We start from the raw sequence: 20086 nt of genomic DNA, 5'->3' as shown, positions 1-20086 counted from the left end.
TTTTCAATGAAATACTATTTTTTTATTGATTTGATTTCTGTTTAATTTCATGAGCTTTGCTAGATCTTGTGTTTTTAAAAACAGCCCGAATAAACATCACGTGGTGATAAAGGTCAAAGTGGATTTATCAAAACTGCAAGATGGCTGCTCCCACAAAGAAGGTGTTCGAGGTTTTTGTTTCAAAAATCCCATGGACCATGGCTAGTAGTGAGTATTAAACTACTAACTGTTTTTTTTATTTTTTATTAAAGTGTAATTTGTACAGTATGTAGTATCGTGTAGTAATTTAGGAAAGCATAGCAAATTACTTCATGACTTTGACATAACGACTGCTCTGCATATGCATGCAATAGTTTACTTACGAATCTCATTCATTTAACTGTTTAAATCAATCCATTTTTTTTCAAATTAAGATGCGTATTTATACAAATCCGCAACCTGTGATTGACATATCATAATAAACACGTACTACTTACTGGTCCTGAGTTGGAGCACTTAGGACATACATGTCAGTACATAGTAATTGTACATTGTATTGGGTAAATTCATATTTCAGACTATTTCTTGTATTAAGTAATTGGTAAATGTTTTATTTTATGTTGCAGAGGAAGTAAAGGAATACTTCGGGCAATTTGGACATGTTAAGAAGTGTTTGCTGCCTTTTGTAAGTCTAAAATTACTGTCAGAAAACCATATTATGTGCGGTATATTTAAATGACGTACTGATAAAATATTATTATATGGTTGGGAACTATTGTCTTTTTTCGCAGGATAAGGATACAGGGTTCCACAAGGGTTTCTGCAGGATTGGGTTTTCAAGTGAAGAAGGTCTCCAGAATGCACTTCAAAAGGATGCACATACTGTAGAAGGCGCAAAGGTATTTTTTTTTTTTTACAATTCTGTGTTACAGACTTTGATGACTGTTGCTTTATGGTCCGTGTAACGCTTATCATTTCAATTTTTACAACGTTTTCTGAAAAAAAAAAAAAAAAATCAAATATGGTCTCGTGTTTTCCTTTTTCAGTCCACAATTAGAAAATTGAAAAATTACCATTCATTTTTTGGTTTAATAAATAATAATAATAATAATAATAATAATAATAATAATAGTGTCTGTAGTGCGAAATTACACCTCTTTTTTTTTTTTTTTTTTAACTCCAGTTAAAAAAATGGAAAACGAAACAATGGTGTAACTTGAAAATACTTGCTGTTATATGGTATAGTCAGCCTGTGCCAACGGCGGGGGAGAACTGCAGACATGCGGCAAACAAATAAAATAAATGTACTAAAAGGTGATAAATCAATTACAAAGTGTTAAATCAATAATATACAAAACGTGCACTAATCAAATCTAAATGGTCAACTATAAAAATAAAATATTACAAGTGACAAAGAAATATCTGAAAGACAAAAGGGGCATTGTTTACAGTTACTTATGCCCCACAAGTGCCTTGTTTCTCAGTCATAAAAATATTGTGATGCTTGAAAAGTGACATTTTTTCTCAATGAGCCCCTGCACGTTACTGCTGTGTTATAAAATACTACTATGATGCCAATTCTCATGCATAAAACTGAGGATTTGTCGGTCAGTCTCAATAAGCTTTCACTGCTTGAAACAGCTCTCTAAAAACCACAATCAGTATTAGAGCTGAGCTGTGATTAAGAATTATTTTCTTGATCAAGACATTTAATTCCCAGTATTTTCAAAAACAGATAAAGAAAACATAAAACAAAAAACAAACAAAAAAAATAAGGATAATGCTATTATTTCTGATGAGTGGGGCCCAATTATATATGTACCTGCCAATAATTTGTGAAACTACACCTGCCCACATATTTATCGTGGCAGAGCTGGCTAAATGTAATTTAGCTGTGGATCTCTCTAGCATAGCTTTATCATGGAAAAAATGTAACCATGCAATTGGTATATCAGGCTCCACCCAGCCCCTCAGGATAACTTTCTTTGCCGCAGTCAACCCGGCGCAATCGAGTGCCAACCAATCCTGACATAACTGGATCAACATATATCCAGAAATATCGATTTTTGGGACATTCCAAGAACACATGTATATAGGTGTCCACTATGAACCACCTCTCTTCTCATTCTGTGCTTTTAAAGCTGTTCACAAAACTTTCTTCTTTTTATCAGTAAAAGAGGTTTGATTTTAAGCCAATTTCATAATTATCAAACTGTATTTTTATAATTTCCAAAAAATCTGACTGGTATTCATCAATTGTGCTTGCTAGATATATACATAAACAACCAAGAATAGCTGCTTGAATATACCATACATCCTTGGCACAGGCTTATGAGGGAATGTACCCAGCAATGTGACCACATTCAAGTTGATGCTAATTAAATGTTTCCTCATCACTCACTGTTGAGAGTTGTTTTCAAGGGGGTCTTGCATGGAACAATATCTAGACCATACTACAACAAAAAAATACAACAATTTAGTTTGTTAACTATCCCATCATTTTGTTTTTAGAGATAGCTGTTGTGATTTCCAAGTTAACCCAACCCGTGTTTGGTTGATTTTAAGTAGGGAGGGAGATAAGTTATTTAATTGCATGATAACCAGAGATGTGTCCCTAACCCAAACCCCATTTTTGTACAGCTGGCTAGCTACATCTTGTAAGTGAGCTCTCTTTGCTTATACTACTCCTCACCATCCATACTGGTGCAGTTTGACTACCGTGGAGTTTTGAGCACAGGGATTTAAACAAGCAAGCCTATACCATTTTCTATACATGTAATTTTTTTTTTTTTTTTTTTTAGCTTCAAGTTCAAAGAAACAGACAAGCAGCTGTTGGACGACGTTCAAATAGGGATGTTGGCGACTCAATTTAAAGGAAATATTTTTTGTATGTACTTGTGTGTTTATTGTCTCTTTACTGCAACCTTAAATAAATATTGTTTCATGAATTTGTAATCATTTTATCAAAATATTACAAACAACATTTATTTTGTTGTATTACATTAACTGTACAAATACCTTGTGGAAAAAAACTCCTCCATACTATACCTTGTGAAAAAAAAAAAAAACTCCATACTATACATGTTCAAAGGTTACAGCAATTGTATACAGCAGAAAACAGGTAGCCCTAGAAAAAAATATATATTACAATGCTCACTAATAGAATGACTGCAATTTTAAATGGCTAATTAACAAAGAAAAAACATTACAGGAATGTAAACCTATGCAGTCATATTACTCTTATTTTGAGATTCATGTCATCGCCAGGTCTGTCCTTAATGTGGGTTAAAGCTGGCGCAATTGTTTTAAAACTACAGTAAACCAGAATACCAGACTTTGTTGTATAAATTAGGCATCAGGTCTTTAAAAAAAAAACAGATCCTTATAGGAGACCAAACGTAATTTTACTCTTTTCTTCGTTTCTTATCATGGTCGTAATCCTTTGACCGTCCACTATCTGATGGCCGTTTTGAGCCACCATGCTGCTTGGCTTCCTCCAAGAACTTATCCAGACCGAACGGATCCTCCTCAAACTGAACCGGGCCATCTCTGCGCTGTCTGCGATCAGTGCCAGAGAACTCCCTGTCAGGCACAAATCTGCAATGGCAAACAGAACACAATTTAGATACTCTCATTTTGTTAGGTACAGTGTATTTTTTTTTTTTTTTACTCTTATGAACTGCTCAGATCAGAAAGCACTGCCAGGGATACAAAGATAACATGCAATTACCTGTTATTTTGCATGAGTGTGTCCAGATTGTCCCCATACATATCTTTATCAGCATTCTTACTGGGTCTGTAGATGTTCTGGGCCATATCCCTGCCACTTTTCCAAGGCTGGTCATACACATTATAAACCTCATCCTCTCCACCAGCAAAACCACTATCCATACCCTAAGTGCAAAAAAAAATAACTTATAAATAACTTGACAGGTAATTTCAGCAGATGTAAACCCCAAATATGACAAGCAATGTCAATGTTATATGAGGTTAAGGTAGTTCTAGAATATTTAAACAAATAAACTTTTACCTTGCTTTGATTGAAAAGTCGCTGATCATACTGTGCCTCATTAGAAGTGCGAGGATTGGGTTGACCAAGCGCAATGAGTTCACTGACATCTCTGTCCTGGTCCCTTTGTAGCTTTGACCTACAGACATTCAAACATTAAAAACAAAATTAAATTAAAACTACTAAACCTGCAGTTATTCAAAATGCTGTGAATTTGCAATTAACATTTCTGGTCAGATTTATAGATACAGCATATTTCATAAACTATACTCCATATATTCCAGACACAAATCTCTACATTTTTCAGAATTTGTGTTAGGAACTTTTTTCTTAAACATTAAGAATTATTTAAGGAAGTAATTCAGTTTAAAATAGAACCAACCTTTTATCAGGAGCTGCTCTAGATATATTTCTGTCATGCTGTCTCTCTTTCCTTCTGTCATGTCTGATTTCATCACGCTCTCTAGCCTCTCCGTCCTCTGCACCTGGAGAGAGGAAAAAAAAGTAATTGAGAAGAAACAAATCTGCTTAGAAAAGTGCAAGGCTTTGAAATACAATTCTTGTTGAAGCAGACATTCTATCCTATTCACATTTCCCATCATGCTGTTCAGGTCTTTAATTTCACTTAATTTAATGCAAAATCATGGAGACTAATAATATCAGCTGTTAAAGCAAAATAAATGCCTAGGATTCTGTACCTTTGTCAACATGGCCTTTGATGCCAGCTCTTCGGTCTCTTGCCATCTGGGCCAGTTCCCTGAGCTTCTCCTCCTTCTTCTCTTTCTCCTTCTGAGCCATTTTTTTTTCTACCTGGGCACGCATCTCAACAGCTTCGCGAGCCTAGTCCCCAAAAAAGAAAGAGACATATTTAATTGTCTGATCTGCTATAATAAGGTATTTAAAAATATATTACAGAACACAATTTGATTAAATGAAAAGCTTAATATGTATTTGTTCAATTAAGTCATTTTTCAAGCATGTATACCTTCCTGTCTGCAATGTAGAGTGCCTCTGCAAGCTTTGCAAAGTTTTCATTGATGTGAACTGTCTGCAGTCCCCGGCCATCAGCTGCTAGACGTTTGTCTAAAGGAATTGTGTAACCCTAGGATTGAAAACAATTGGATTTAGAAGGTTGGTACTGTAACACAATACCTTTATTTAGTGTTCAGTCATTATTTTACCGCCGATTTTCTCCCAATTTGGAATGCCCAATCACTTTTTCCCTCACCGCAGCAATTTCCCACATGGCTCAGGAGACCTGAAGGTTCAGTGGGCTTTTACACCCAGGAATTCAAGAGCAGAGGTCAGCAAGCTACCGACCTCTGAAGGACAGCGCTGCAGGTATCTGCCTTTGAGCATACTGGCCCCCTGGCCAGGAGGGTTTGCTGGCCTAATTCGCACAGCCAGGGCATGAACCTGCAGTGTACAAACTCACTCTGCGCACCATGTGGCTTTGCTTCTACCAGGTGAGCCACTTGGGGACCACCAACACATACCTTCTTTAGAAATAGAGATGTGCACAAAACATAGTACTTCTAACCTTTGCGTTTTTCCAGTTTGAAATGCATGGTGGAATCTTCCACTCTTGCTGTTCCTTCACCGTCATCTAAAATAAAATTTAAAAAATCATTATTGAAAAAAAAAAAAAAAGTATATTGCCAAGGTATTAGTTGATAATTAGTTGAGTTTGGGTGTTTTATTGATGCCAACATTTTAAAAAAAGGAGTGACTGCTATAAAAAAATCGACAAAATTAAAAAAGCCTTCAGTTAAAAAAGCCAAAATGTACCTTTCTGCTGGGAGAATGCATGACTGGTGCAGGTGGAGATGGAGGTCCACGGGGGATTTTCTTATTGATCCTAAGGTATAAAAGCAAGTTATGATTGGCTATACCGTATGAACAACAATTAATTTTCACTGCAAACTCGAGAGGAAATTCACATTATTTTTTTAAAGGATAAAAGTAGCCATCTTGTCTACTGGTGATACATACTTAAATCGTGGTGGTTCCATCGGATCCTTCTGCATTTCCACCATTCGAATAACCCTTTGCTTGGCTCCAGAATTAAATGCAACTCCTTGCTGGGATGGAGTGTACCTAGAATAAAACAAATTACAGATTAGAGACTACATCATTGAAACACACAAACATATGACAATGACTATGACAATAGTCCAATTTAATGACTCACTCATGATTGTGTACCTTTTACTTTTTGTGCATTTATAAACTACAACCATTTCTTACCTAATATACTGAGCAGGGGCCTGTTTATCAGCTGCACGCACAGGCATGGCTGCCGCAATCTTCTGTGAAACTTGTTTATCAAGAGCAGATCTGGTCTTTTCTGTCAACTAAAACAAAACTTTTTTTTTCAATATATATTAAACCAACAGTTTAAAAAGTCTATGCATTAAAACAAATTCTAATTGAAAAAAGCCACCAAAAGTCAAATGTGTTTGAAAACAATGTTTATCCCTTTAAAATATTCCAACAACAATTATAAATGTTTTTTAGATTTTGCAGCAGACTCCAAATTCTAATTTAAGGGACCTGTCTGATCCCTAAAAATAATGAATTGTTAAGCCCTGCTTATACAGAGTCTTGCATTACTTTTTGATTTGACTAAAACACTTATTTAGAATACAAAGTCTTACCTCTTGAACAGCTTCTTCATCTGGTCTCTGAAGGCCTGGATCATCTTCATTCACAACTTCCTTAGGAAGCAAATCTGTGAACTTACTGTAAATAACCTGAAATATATGGAAACATTGTACATAAAGACAGACAACACTGCAAACTTCTAAATTAAAACAGGCAAAACAATTTGGCAGGTCAAGGTGACCAACTGCCTTTCTGCCACATTACTGTACTTTAATGATCAACAACTGACCCTGTGGCTCCATCATTATTTGAATGTGCTTAATCTGCAAGACAGAACTCTGTAAAAGTCAAACCTTGTCTTTTCCCTGTCCTTGCCGGGCAATGGCATCATATTTGACCTTCCCTTCTGCATCCACCTGAACTGCCAAAGCATTGGAAGTCTTCTTTTTTCTTCCCATTTCCAGCGGGTATTGGGCAATGTGAATCTCTGGAAAAGCACCTCCATCTCCAAAGTCCTGAAAGGTTATAAAAATAACGTGCAAGTAAAGAAACATGATTATAACCATAGAAACAGCAATAAAATGGGCAGCTTAACTCAAGATTCCTTCAAAGAAATAAGTGGAAATATGAATAAACAGAATATCTTTAAAAATATTACCTCCAGTGACCTTGGTATCCAGCTCTTTCTAAAGCCATAGGGAGGTGGTTCTCTACGTGATGATACCAGTGCAGTTGACCTGGACCTTTGTGACCGGGACTTTTCTTCAGCTTCCAGCTGGTCCTGGGAAAGCTGAGTTGGGGCAGGTAAAAAGCTGGGGAATACAAATGAATCCAAAATTACAAAGACTTGTGGAACAACTTCTATGCTCATGTAATCATTTATAATGTAATTTCCTGTGTCTAGCACCACCATTTCAACGACTGCTTAGGTGAAATCAGAGAATTATGTCTACACTTGTGAATGTAACAACTAATAAATGTAAAACATTTATTAGTTGAGAACAATTATTTTGAAAAGGTTTCTTAAGTTTTAACTGAAGAAACTAAACAACGTGTGCAGCTACAAACTTCTGTAAACACAAATTTGCGAGAACCGTTTTGCTACTGTGGGCACGCACTAGAAGACAAATACAATCCCATATTGTTATATTTGTATCCAAAACAACCAATTAATTCTAACAACAATGGTTTTAGTTTAAACATATATGTATAGGCGCGCAAACATAGCTATTACTTTCTCGTAATTGACATGTTTATCATAAAATAAACTACTGTGCTAAAGTATTTGCAAAGCTACAATAACAGTTCTTTTAAGGTCAAATATACATAACCAATCACACAAAACAAACCCCTTTCCATACTGTAAATTTATCCCCAGGCTTGTGAGGCCTTACACAAACCGATATGTTGTTTACTTTAAACATTTATTTTATCTAGCATTGAAAGAAACCATTCGAATATGTCAAAACTTGTCATTTACTTGTGTGAAAATGGATCTCTAACGTTTTCTAACAGGATATAACTTTTAAAAACATATACGAAATATTTCCACCACAGACAACTCACCTCGTTAGCGACATTTTCTTTCTCCGAATCTTTGCGTCTGACGTCATACGCTGTAATTACGTCGCTTAAGACGTCTACCATGCAAAAAAAAGTCAGAAGTTTGTCTAATCAGGTGTGCAAGTACGAACAGAAGGGCTGTTAAAATGATGCTAACGTTAATATAAAATATACGAATGCATGCTCTCAATATTATTTACTGTACAGTGAATTCTATTTGAGCCTTTTGCCTTATATTAACTAATCGGGTTCTGTGAAACCAGCAAAAAAAAAGGTAAAGCGAAAAGGCTGCGCTTAATGGTTTAAAAAAAAACAAAACTATGTGTACCGAAATGCTTTGCGGGAGGGCGGAGACGAGTTATGAAAGGGGGCATGAGTTGAGAGGTCGGCAAAAAACCGGTGAGTGACTGAAAATCTAACTTTGGAATAAATCCAAGCAAAGATGCAGTGCAGTTATGGTTATTTAACAGGGAAATGTTTTAGCTTATTAAGAACATATATAATTGCAAGGTATTTTATAATATTTTGGATGTTTAATGTTTCAAACAAAATTAACATGTCAATTAGCTGCTGAAATATTATTAACATACTGAAATGTTTCCGAAATCTCACTGTGCTACATCCGAAGGCATGACAGGGACAGGACAGTAGGCTAGCAGTACTACCAGACAGTAGCACACCTGTGCAGTTCAGGTCGTAAAATTACAGGTTGCTATCAGTTTCCTAATGAAGACAGGTGCGATCAGTTCTGTCGCGATTTTTTTCAGTCGCATCAAGTGTATTATGCTTTGCAATACGATTTTAGTCGGGTCGCAAAGTTTAAGCTTGTGTACACCAACACTGAACTTCAGTCCTTCTCATCTGAACTAGGTATAGTCATGCTACAATTAAACTACTTTAATCAGTACTATGGGTCATGATGAATAACACGACTTGGTTATAATTCACGAATACATTTAGAAATGCAAAATATGTCCACCAACCACTGCAACCCCTGCTCCTCCTGGTAAATGTGTGTTATACCCTGCTGCCAACAACTGGTGGAGTCACGTGTAGAATGCTGACCAGCCAATCAGAACGGTCCCTTATTATTAACGTTCTGTTGCAGCTTGAAATTACATTATTCATTTGACTCCATTTTTATTTTGTTTTGTGAAGTTATGCTATATTGATTGTGAAAAATTTAACAACTTTTCTGTCGGATTAATGAAACGGGGCGTGAAATACAGTAATTGCCAAGAAGCTGCATTGCCTTTGGGAATATGTAAGCTTCTGCAGTCCCAGACATCTGTTCTCTTTCTTTGATCACAAGCTAATGTCCATTCACATGTCACACTGAGTACAATGTAACTTTGTAAACAAAACAATTTTGTTACCAAGCATTTAATTGTTACAACATTGTTATACAGTATTTATTTTATGATTTTACTTGAATACCTGCCTTGCAAGCAAATACAATATATGTTTTTGAGTAGACATGGGTTTATTCACTGAATCACCTGGAGGCCAGGGTTCCAGTCCTGCTCAGGTCACAGTTTCTTTAATCATCTTAAATTTCAGTGCACAAGACTACCACACAATTTATTCCAGTAGGCGTCTCTGATTGACGAAAGCCAAGGAGCGAGTGGTATGGGGTGAAGGTCTGGACTGAGGTGTTTGCGAAGGTCTGCCAGCATGGTGCTTGGACTGTGTGTCTGTTATCTGTAACACTACACCAGAAGCCAAAACATTACCACTACTACTACTACGACTACCACTACTACTACTAATTATTATTATTATTTTAACAGTTTATTAATTTTGATCTGTTGGTAAGGAAACAAGGCCTGCCAGCCTGATTTGGGGTATAACAGGATGCCAGCTGGAACTGACCTGTACATTTTTAGGTACAGTGGCCCATATTTTCAAAGCGTTTACTTCAGTCTTTAATTAACCCCTATCTTTTGAAAGAGGTGAAACACAGGTTCATTTTACAAAACCAGAACCAAACAACGAAGTTATATATTTCAAAGTCCTCTTAAGCACTCTCAATGTGTTTTGTTTTTCATTTTGTAACAGTAACATTCTTTTTTTTCTCCTTGAAAGAAATAGAAGGTGATTAAAGAATAGAGGAAATGCTTTGAAAAATATAGGCAAATTCACAAAGCATTAAGCTATGAGTTTTTTACATAATCTCTTTATAATAATAATAGTAGTAGTAAAAATAATAATAATAATAATACTAATAATAATAATCATAATAATAATAATAATAATAACAGTGAGTGTATGGAATTACCTAAGTCATGTTGTTCAGGCAGAAACACTTACATCCTTTATGTCACAACTTGACAAAATTCTATAATTAATCAGCAACTTGGAACTGGACGAGCTTAGATGGGCCGAATGATCTCCTTTCTTTCGTAAAATTTCTTATTTTTATGGTCTTAATAATAATAATTTGTGTTTTTTACAGAACCTATGTAATGGCTGTCCGGCTATTGAAAGTCTCCTTATTGGCCACAACAGTCTTTGCAGCTTCAGGATTCTACCTGTATAACAACTATGTGGATCCCAATGACATTAGCATCGTTAGATTCGGAAGAGCTGCAATAACGGTAGTTTTTTCTCAGGAGATTATAAAAATAAGAGCAGAATTGGTCTGTAAGAATGTAGTAGGCTAGGTTGTATTAGTCTTATTAACAATAGTTTTTGATGCCCATGACAAACCATTGGAAATCAAAAACATTATATTATGGTTTTTAGAAGTCCTTGAAAACCCACTGATAACAATAACATAACAAAGTACATCATTAGCCTTTTCCTTATCCAACACTCTGTCTCTAAGAAATAGCACCTGTGAATCTAAACAAGAAGAATAAAAGATACATCTGATATTTCTTACTCATACCAAGAGCCATTCTTTTTCTATCTACAGAATGTTAATGCATCAAAAAATGTAAAATGCTATCAGTGTCGTTAGTAATTAGATATCTTCTATTTTTCCACTTGTTGTATTCTCAAATACCACATAATCTTGATTATAAAACAGCGATTGTAATGTAATTGATAAATGACATACTATTTTGTATTTATTTATTATTATTGTAGACAGCGGTTATCAGTTATGACTACCTCACATCACTAAAAACTGTACCGTATGGGACAGAGGACTATTGGGCAGTAAAATCCAAGGTAAGAAAAACAAAAAACGATTGATTTATTACCATTATAATACGGTAACAGGCTGTTTGTGTAGTTTCTACACACTTTAGATCATATAATAGGTCTGTGAATGCAGTCATCTGCCATTGTGATATTGTGACCGGATATTGAAGTATTTGTAGTTTGGGTTTGGCCATACAGAACATCTGACTGGTAGTCAATATTTGCATATTTATTGCTTTTATTAACTGTAGTAGAGGTCAATTTCACAAATTAAACCAAAAAAAAAAAAAAAACAACACAGTACAGTACAAACTGTATTATGACTACCTGTATTTAGTGATAAATAACAGTATTTTTTTTTTCCATGGTAATACACCTTTATAAAAACATCACCCATGTATAGAGACTTGATGCTTGGCTTCTTGGTAACAGTGTAGGTGTGCAGCCAGCTGAGCTGTTATGCCAGCTGACTTTCTTCTGATGCCCTGGGCTCAGGTCAATTACTTTCTCCATTGCTGCACAACACAGTAGGCCTGGTTTTTAAAGCTTTTCCTTCAGTGCCAAAATCTCCTGGGGTATCTGTTCAGACTTGAGAACAAAACTCCTGGACTTTGTTTTCTGTTTTCGACACTCAAACTCTGTTAAATGTTCGGTGGCTCATTAAGGGCTGTGGGGGAAAAAAAATATCTAGAAATGTGTTATGTTAAGTAAAAGGTTAGTTTAAGGACTCAAACATGTAGCTTGTCCCATTGTACTTCCAGATGTGTTAGGAACTTTTTTGTCAACTTTTCCATTTAGACTAATTAAGAACATACAGGAACAATTTTAGGTGTCATGGAGGATTACAACATCTGCGTGCTGTAAGACGCAACTGAGGGATAGCTTTTTGGTCTGTGTTGATGGTTCATGACACCTTGCCTTTTATAATGTATGCAATCCCGGTATTTGTACACTTCTTACCAAGAGTTTCCTTATGATAGCTGTAACAAATCCCTTCTTCAAACCCACAAAGGTCTCATCCATTTTTGAGTAACTGCTAAAATATTGTAACTATTTGGAACTATAGAACCATGTAACATGTATTTTTTCAAAGGATACAACCCCACTTTTTTGTTTTGGACAATTAAATGTTAATCCAGAATTGAAAGCTGCATACAGTATGGTACTGTAAACATTTTCCACTGTCATCTCAGCTGCTTGCCCTATTTAAATGTCTAAAATGTTTTTATTCATTCTTCTGTGTCAGGAGCACTAGTACCAACAGTGCTGAACTGTTTCTCATACCTTCAGGGATAGTCTGGCCTTTATATTTCTGCAGTAAACCAGCCTCTTACCTAAAAAAGCAAAGCTTTATGCTTTAAAATTAACTTCATAGATAGTGCAGTATTAGGATACCACCATTACTTTTGAAATCTAATGAAAAAACAATACTTCCTGATAGGACCTTTTTACCCAGCAAAGCTATCAGGTACTATTCTTTTTTCATTAAGACGATGATTCTTCAATTTGTTTCTTGAATCTGACTCATAGTGACCCATGCTGGCACTGGCCTACTCCCTCCAAGCGTTCCATGCTTGGAACGTGCATTTCCAGAATATTGAAAAGTAAATTACGATGACGGTATGATGATATCAGAATTCTAGAAAAATAACCTTTCATTCTAGGTGCCAAAAGCTATTGTATTTGTTATTCACTTCTCTTTTAAGCACTTTGAAATTCTGTACAATGCAATGCTAAATGCATTTTCTTTCATTCTTCGTTGCAAGGCTTTATTTCCCTGAATTGATAGAAATCATCTGATCATCTGTTGCTGAGAAAAGAGCCGTTTGTCTTTGATATGCTAACATTAATAGTCCATGACAGCCGTAGCCAGCCAATACATATTTTCAATAACGTAGCAACAGTATATTTCTGAAGCATTACTATGAAGTTAGGTGGCATTCAGTATACTTCTCTTATAATAAGATATCTGCTATCAGAATTTGAATAAAGTCAGCAGCTGATGGCATGAGGTGGCAGAAACAATATTGCTGGCAGCTCCTGGTCTCTCAGCACTGCCACCTTGCCCCAGTTAACCTCCTCCTGATGGCATCTGATGGTATATCGATCCACACTACTGTAGCTTGATGTGTAAAAAGGCTCCTGCTCATTGTAGCTGAAGCACTGTTCCATCTCTGTGAAAACAGCTCGCTCAGCAGCTTAAAAGGAAGAACAATGAACATTATCCCTTGTAAAATGGCCTCTGGTGAATTGCAAATACTCCAAGCGTTTTTTAAACTGCAGGTGTGATGTATTTCTTTTATGTAGCAGGGAAAAGTTATAATTTTCCTTGCTTTGTGTCAGCCACATCTTTTTTTTGTTGTAAAATATATTTAACGTACATGTAATGTATCAAGACAAATGGTGTTAAATGTATAACCTGTAATCAGCCATAATCAGCCATGAACAATGGCTGAATCATGATTTTAATTATTGAGTAATACGGATAAATATGGATTTTGTAACTTAATTATTGAGTGAAGTGGGTTTCAAGCTGTATAAAAATATTTAGTAGAATTATTGTGATTTTAAAGTTGAACTAGGTCTATTGGTATGTTAACCAATTTTCAAAAAAATAAAAATAAAAGCCTTCTGATAGATCACTAGGAACTAGCTATAATGGACCCTATCCACAAAGGTGATGGATTAAATAAAGTTTTGATTAATTAGATTTTCGGTAAAAAACAACAACAACAAAAAACAACAGTCTACAAGAGTATCATGCATATCAAACTTACAAAACCTAACTTTATTTAAAAAAAATAATAAATAATAATAATTTAACAACTCATTAGTAAATGTGACTAGAAACCTACTGTGTTGACTGTTTCTCAACATTTTATTACCACAAGCTGTTTCTCACAGGTGGTGTTGAAACACGGCCTCCTGCTTTCTGTTGGTACTTCAGCCTTTAATAAAACGTACCTTTTATGACAGGTATTGCAACATTAATTTTAGTTTGCTTTTGCATAACAGTAATAATAAATAAATTATGCTGAACGTATTCATCTAATTTTGATGTCAGAAACTATACCAGCAGATACTTAATAACACATGTGTAATAGCACTGCAAAATGTACGGTTTGAGATTGAAAGGTAGCACCTCTACATAGTAGACAGATGCACTCGAAAGGGTGGTTTGCCTGCAGTTTGTCCTGACAACTCACCCAGCTCTCACTAGGGGCTTGAAGCACCACACACCCCCACCCAGCCTCGGTTGGCATCTAAAAACATAGTGAGGATAGCCAAGGAGTCGTGGTCGAACCCATTGCAAAAACAAGACCTCAGAAACCGGTCTGCCCCATCGTCGCTGCTGAGCTGACGGACAGGAATCTAATAGAATAGCATTGCAAACCCTTGTCATTCGAGCGTCTCCCAAGGAGAGACTGACTTGTGCTTTTGTTCGGTGGAGCAATGTCCACAGAATTACAATTTGTAATTGCAGAGGAAGAAAAGTATGAGGAATCTGTGCTGTAATGTCATGTTGCAGTCATGCCAGGATCCCTGTTGGTGGTGCTGTTTCTGGTTAAACTGAGTGAGCAGTCATGCTTAAACCATTTGAATTTCTTGTAAGTGTTTCTTCTTCAGCTCAGGTTGATTATGGGGCAACAACGACGGCTTACTGTATATCAGCAAGCTGCTTTATTTATTGCTGTTTATCAAACCTCCTCTGGAAGTATTTGTTTTGTTTCATCACACAGAATGGAGTAAAATGCACTGTGTCCACCCTTCTGCTTTGGATCTGCGTTGCACATCCATCCTTTGTGTAGTTCTGAGGTACATGCATCAGCAGACTGAACAGTATAAATTGCTGCCCTAATATCTTAACAGGGCACCTTGGATAATGGCAAAAGTCATTGTGCATCTTTCTGTTTTTTCCCTATATATTATTGGCTGTTAAATATGAAACTGCTGACAATACAGTTGTGGCATAGAAAAGATAGTGATCAGAGGCCACCATTATGTGTAGGTGTTCCAAGAACTTGATGTAAAGTTACAATTAGAGGGTACTGGGTAGCTGTAGGTGTATACAGTTCTGAAATTATATGTAAGCTTTATTCATTTTACATAAACAGTGGTAGATCTAATTAAAACAGAGCACTTGCGGGGGCTCCCGAGTGGCGCATCCAGTAAAAGCACTCGCTAGAGTGCAGGATGCGCTCTATAGCCTGGACGTCGCCGGTTCGAGTCCAGGCTATTCCACAGCCGACCGTGGACGGGAGCTCCCAGGGGGCGGCGCTCAATTGGCTGAGCGTCGTCCGGGGGGAGGAAGGGTTAGGTCGGCCAGGGTGTCCTCGGCTCATCGTGCACCAGCAACCCCTGTAGTCTGGCCGGGCGCCTGCGGGCTTGCCTGTAAGCTGCCCAGAGCTGTGTTGTCCTCCGATGCTGTAGCTCTGAGGTGGCTGCACGGTGAGTCTGCAGTTTGAAAACAAAAAAAACAGAGCACTTGCTGACATTATTTTGCACTTGCTTTTAAAGACAAAAATCACAAAGGAGACAATTGATGTCTCCAGCTGTCTTATTGGATTACATTTATTGTGCTTGTAGTATTGTTCTAATTGTTACCTCATTGTTATGATTCCTCAGCTAGCACAGTAATGGTTTAATCACAAAAAATACCCTGGCTGTTTGTGACTTGCCAGCCTAGATACTGTACCTTCATGCAGGGTACACTGTCACCAAACAGCCAGAAATTCCAGCACAAAATAGAAAGTACACTTAACAGTTGCTTCTACTTTTGGATTGATATTTAGCTTCAGACTGAACCTTAAAATGATGCAACCTCTTGTCTCTTCTTATGGTGTTAAAAAAAAGAAAAACAAGGACATACAGTAAGTTGACAACCATGCTTGTCAAAGTCCTTGACATCCTTAGAACAAACACGCTTATTTAGCTGAGTTTGCCCATTTCACTAGATACACTGTTTCAAAGTCCACGTTCCTTTAGTAGCCCCCCTCCCCAACGTTCACTGAAAGTCGTTTCAGATATATGTATTACATTTAGATTAAAACTAATTGTTTTCATTGCCCCTTCCTTATTTTTGACAGACTCCTGGTGCTGTTCTAAAAATGTTTCCATTTTTTTTCACTGTGTTTCTTTCAGGAGATCAGCAGTCTGCAATCTGTTAATATTTTGTTTTATGTAAGGTGGATGAAGGGTCTTTGAACTCTTTAATAAAATGATATGTATCTCCAGTTAGTATTTTACTAATTAGTAGATTGTTAAGGGTTCCTTGACACACACAAAGTCGACTCTGGGAAGCCAGTTTAGAAAAGGTATTCTTACAGTCTTTCTCATTCAGATGAAATGGTGTTGTTTAGGAAAATTGCTTTAATAAAAAAAAAATTTAAAACCTGAGTAATATAAAAGTGGATTTTTTTAGACTTTAGCGGTTTGTCATATTCGTATAAAAAAATATGACATAGGACAAAAGGACATGCCAGATAAGATCTATCATGTCTATAACGGACGTAAAATTTCCAATGTATAATTTTAAACCACAGGCTCCTTACTGTGACATTTGCTGCAGATTACACTGCAGTATCCAGGTCTGTAAAATAAAGAGTTTGAACAAGCAGTTGTGCCCCATCTGAGATGTATTACCAGAACGAGCTGTGAAAGACAAAAACTGAAAATAAATGTTATCTATCATACGCTTTCTGTCATACTTACACTTTGGCACAGTTCCTCTCAGCATTTTAGTGTAATAGTTGAATGGAGTGGTTCAGGGGCACAATAATAATGAGCAGATTTTCAACAAGCTGTTGATTTGCCACCAAACATATCCCGACACAGGGTTTCTGTGTGTGACACATTTAAAGATCACAGTTTGTGATATTTGTTTTGTTCTTGGCTTGAATCCCATTATGAATTGTAATTGATCCTAAATGACAGCTTTGGCTTATTAAATGACCAGTGGTGTGCAGAAAATGTAAGAAAAAAGAAACTGAAGTTACACTATTCAGTCACCAGGTGGCACTGGTGCTATCCAAAAAAATACAACACAGTGTGTTGTCTTTTTCCCTAACTTAAATTATCTTGTGATGATAAATATCTGCTAACTGCTGTACAGACATGTGCATGTTCATGTACAGGGAAAATATACCGCTTAATGGGTACAGCACCTGTGTATGTGTGAAAAACAGTTCTTATACCTGTGTTTCACACACTTTCAGAATCTGAAGTTCCTCCTGGGTGTTTGGATTCAAAACTAGCGACATTAGTGAGAACTGCCTGTACTGACATGTCACCAAATAGCGACAGTTCCTTGGACACACTGCAGTGTTTGTTTCACACTGACTGGAGAAGGTATGCAAAGTAACACCAGTGCAACCTGACATAATCATGCCTTTCTTTAGAAGCAAATGTAAGCTTCTTTGATATATGAAATGTTTGATATGCAATAGTACTTTTGAATCCACCTTATCACCCCACAATGACACAAAAACAACCTGTCACATTCACCTTAATATCCAAGCTCGCCTTTAGACAAGGACAAGCTTGTAAAAATACATTTTGTATGCTTCTTTTCTGCACAACATTTGGAATTTTCAAATGCTATTTTTTGTTTAGGGTTGAGTTGGTACCAGCTGCTGCCCTCTAGATATACTGAGACTGGACTTATAAGAAATGACAGTGCCTAGATTTCCTGCCTGTTCATTCTCTTGTTCATCTGTGTGCCCTGGCTTGATTCCTTACAGTAAAGGTTTTCTACTTGAGTCACACAGGACCGCATGAAACATTTCCACAGCAGATTAAACTTCAGATATTTCAAGTTCCACTTGATTTGATTTCAAGTCTGCAAAATATGCTCCTATATTCCTTTGTGAAAATCTTCTACTCTAATGTGAAAGATTCCTGAGTGGAATAAAAACAATGCTGCAGGCTGAACTCAAATTGTACTCAGGTACTGAACATCCTTAGGAAAAAAAGCTAAATGTCTTTAGAGACAACCATGAATACAAATTAATAATGAAGTGCAATGTTTATAAAATGTTATTTGACCTCACCAGGTCTACTAAGCCTTGCAAAAAGAATGCTTTTTTTACAGTTGCATCAAATCAGTAAAATGACCTTAAAAAAAATTGTCAAAAGGGCTCCCAAGTGGCGCATCCGGTAAAGGCGCTCCATGTGGAGTGCAGGATGCGCCCTATAGCCTGGATGTCGCCGGTTCGAGTCCAGGCTATTCCACTGCTGACCGTGGACGGGAGCTCCCAGGGGGCGGTGCACAATTGGCCGAGCACCGCCCGGAGGGGGGGAGGGCTTAGGTCGGCCAGGGTGTCCTCGGCTCATCGTGCACCAGCAACCCCTGTAGTCTGGCCGGGCGCCTGCGGGCTTGCCTGTAAGCTGCCCAGAGCTGTGTTGTCCTCCGATGCTGTAGCTCTGAGGTGGCTGCATGGTGAGTCTGCAGTTTGAAAAGAAGTGGTCGGCTGACGGCACACGCTTTGGAGGACAGCGTGTGTTCGTCTTCGCCCTCCTGAGTCAGCGTGGGGATGGTAGCGGTGAGCTGAGCCTAAAAATAATTGGATATTCTAAATTGGGAGAAAATGATCAAAATAATTGGCAACTACTAAATTAAAAAATTTTAAAAAATAAAATTGTCAACAAGTATAATACATATCATATCCATGTAACTGTAGATTGGCCTTTACATAATTTTTTTTTTTAAAGCTGTAGCAGGGACTGTTTTGCTATTCAGGGTAATGTTAGATAGACATGTAATTATTGTTGATTTCATGGGGGTAGATAGAAGCTGTTTCTCATCACACACACGCAGTAGTTCTCACTAAATCTCTTCTGCTATGATGACCATATTCACAGTGTTTTGAGGTCAATCTCAGCTGGGGACTTCAAGCTGCAGTATCCCACAATCATGTTCAGTTTTATACTGTATACAAATATGATTTATTATTGGCTGCTTATTATACTCTTTAGCCTTCTAGGCTCTCTGATTAATCAAACAGTTTTATTTTTTTAGCACTCAGTGTGCTGACATTTTCAGCTTCAATGACTCCCCCCTGAAACCTCCACAGTGAACCAAACAAGCACACTTCTGCTGCTAATTTTGTGGTTCAATTGAACATCTGAAAGGTGCTATTTTGTTGAAGCAATAAGACATTATTAATTTGATCTCCAAGCTCTGTTGTAATTATGGAAGAATTAATTAAAAAGAAAAATGTGATGAAACAGTCCTGTTGCTTTACTTTCAATCTTTAGAGGCTTTCAAGTGCTCAAACTTATGAGAGCAAAACTAATATTAATAACAAAAAAGTGTATGAAAGTTTAGTTTTTTCTGCAACTTCCAAATTTTTTGACAAAATAATACATTTCTTATCATCATATTCTAAAAGCAAATCCTTTGGGAGTGATGCCAGAGCTATACATTCCCAATCTGTCAGACTTTACCAGCATAGAAGTCCGGGGGAAGTTGTTCCTGGCCCCACCAGTCTCTGACCATGGTAAAATCACATAGCAGTGCAAAAAATACAAAAAACACCAACAACAACTGCAGGTGCAGTTGATTATACTATTTTACTTCTTCCTTCAAAACGGATGAGGATAATCCGACCAGTTAAAGTTAAAATGTAACACAATGGGGTGCATGAGCCTGAGGGCTACAGCTGCAAGATCTGAAGTGAAAGCCCTCCCTCTTGTGATCAGAACGGAATCCTAAAACACTGTTGAGGACACTGTGGTGAAAGCATGTGTCTCCATGTGGTTTCCAGCTACGCTTTGGAATGTAGG

At 36.9% G+C, this 20086-nt stretch overlaps 3 protein-coding genes across 5 annotated transcripts in view; 2 read left to right on the top strand and 1 right to left on the bottom strand.

Annotated features, from left to right (window-relative positions):
* Positions 1–81: 81 nt before the first annotated feature.
* On the top strand, positions 82–2927 carry LOC117422585 (SRA stem-loop-interacting RNA-binding protein, mitochondrial-like). Its single transcript, XM_034037759.3, has 4 exons — positions 82–207; positions 606–664; positions 771–878; positions 2781–2927. Exons 1-4 carry the CDS (start codon positions 141–143, stop codon positions 2850–2852), a joined length of 306 nt encoding a protein of 101 aa, XP_033893650.2. The 5' UTR covers positions 82–140; the 3' UTR covers positions 2853–2927.
* Positions 2928–2948: 21 nt separating this feature from the next.
* On the bottom strand, positions 2949–8293 carry LOC117963847 (SNW domain-containing protein 1). Its single transcript, XM_034905271.2, has 14 exons — positions 8159–8293; positions 7251–7404; positions 6946–7107; positions 6646–6741; positions 6236–6342; positions 5981–6085; positions 5777–5846; positions 5529–5594; positions 4974–5090; positions 4687–4828; positions 4371–4473; positions 4010–4127; positions 3710–3873; positions 2949–3576 (listed from the first exon to the last, which is right to left on the bottom strand). The coding sequence occupies exons 1-14, from the start codon at positions 8203–8205 to the stop codon at positions 3384–3386; spliced, it is 1644 nt and encodes a 547-aa protein (XP_034761162.2). The 5' UTR covers positions 8206–8293; the 3' UTR covers positions 2949–3383.
* A 130-nt stretch (positions 8294–8423) lies between these two features.
* The window catches only part of LOC117417707 (aarF domain-containing protein kinase 1-like), a 114538-nt gene continuing 102875 nt past the window's right edge, over positions 8424–20086 (top strand). For 2 of the 3 annotated variants that reach the window (XM_058991765.1, XM_058991763.1), the window contains exons 1-3: positions 8424–8554; positions 10611–10752; positions 11246–11329. In XM_058991765.1, coding sequence (XP_058847748.1) covers positions 10621–10752; positions 11246–11329 — 216 coding nt within the window. In that variant the 5' untranslated portion in view covers positions 8424–8554; positions 10611–10620. Of the gene's footprint in view, positions 8555–9276; positions 9820–10610; positions 10753–11245; positions 11330–20086 lie in introns of those variants that run through there. The other variant, XM_058991764.1, reaches the window with a different exon arrangement.

This window comes from Acipenser ruthenus, chromosome 18, assembly GCF_902713425.1.
Source record: "Acipenser ruthenus chromosome 18, fAciRut3.2 maternal haplotype, whole genome shotgun sequence".
Lineage (NCBI taxonomy): Eukaryota > Metazoa > Chordata > Actinopteri > Acipenseriformes > Acipenseridae > Acipenser > Acipenser ruthenus.
The sequence above is the reverse complement of the archived record's forward strand: the minus strand, read 5'-3'. Positions and strand labels throughout refer to the sequence as shown.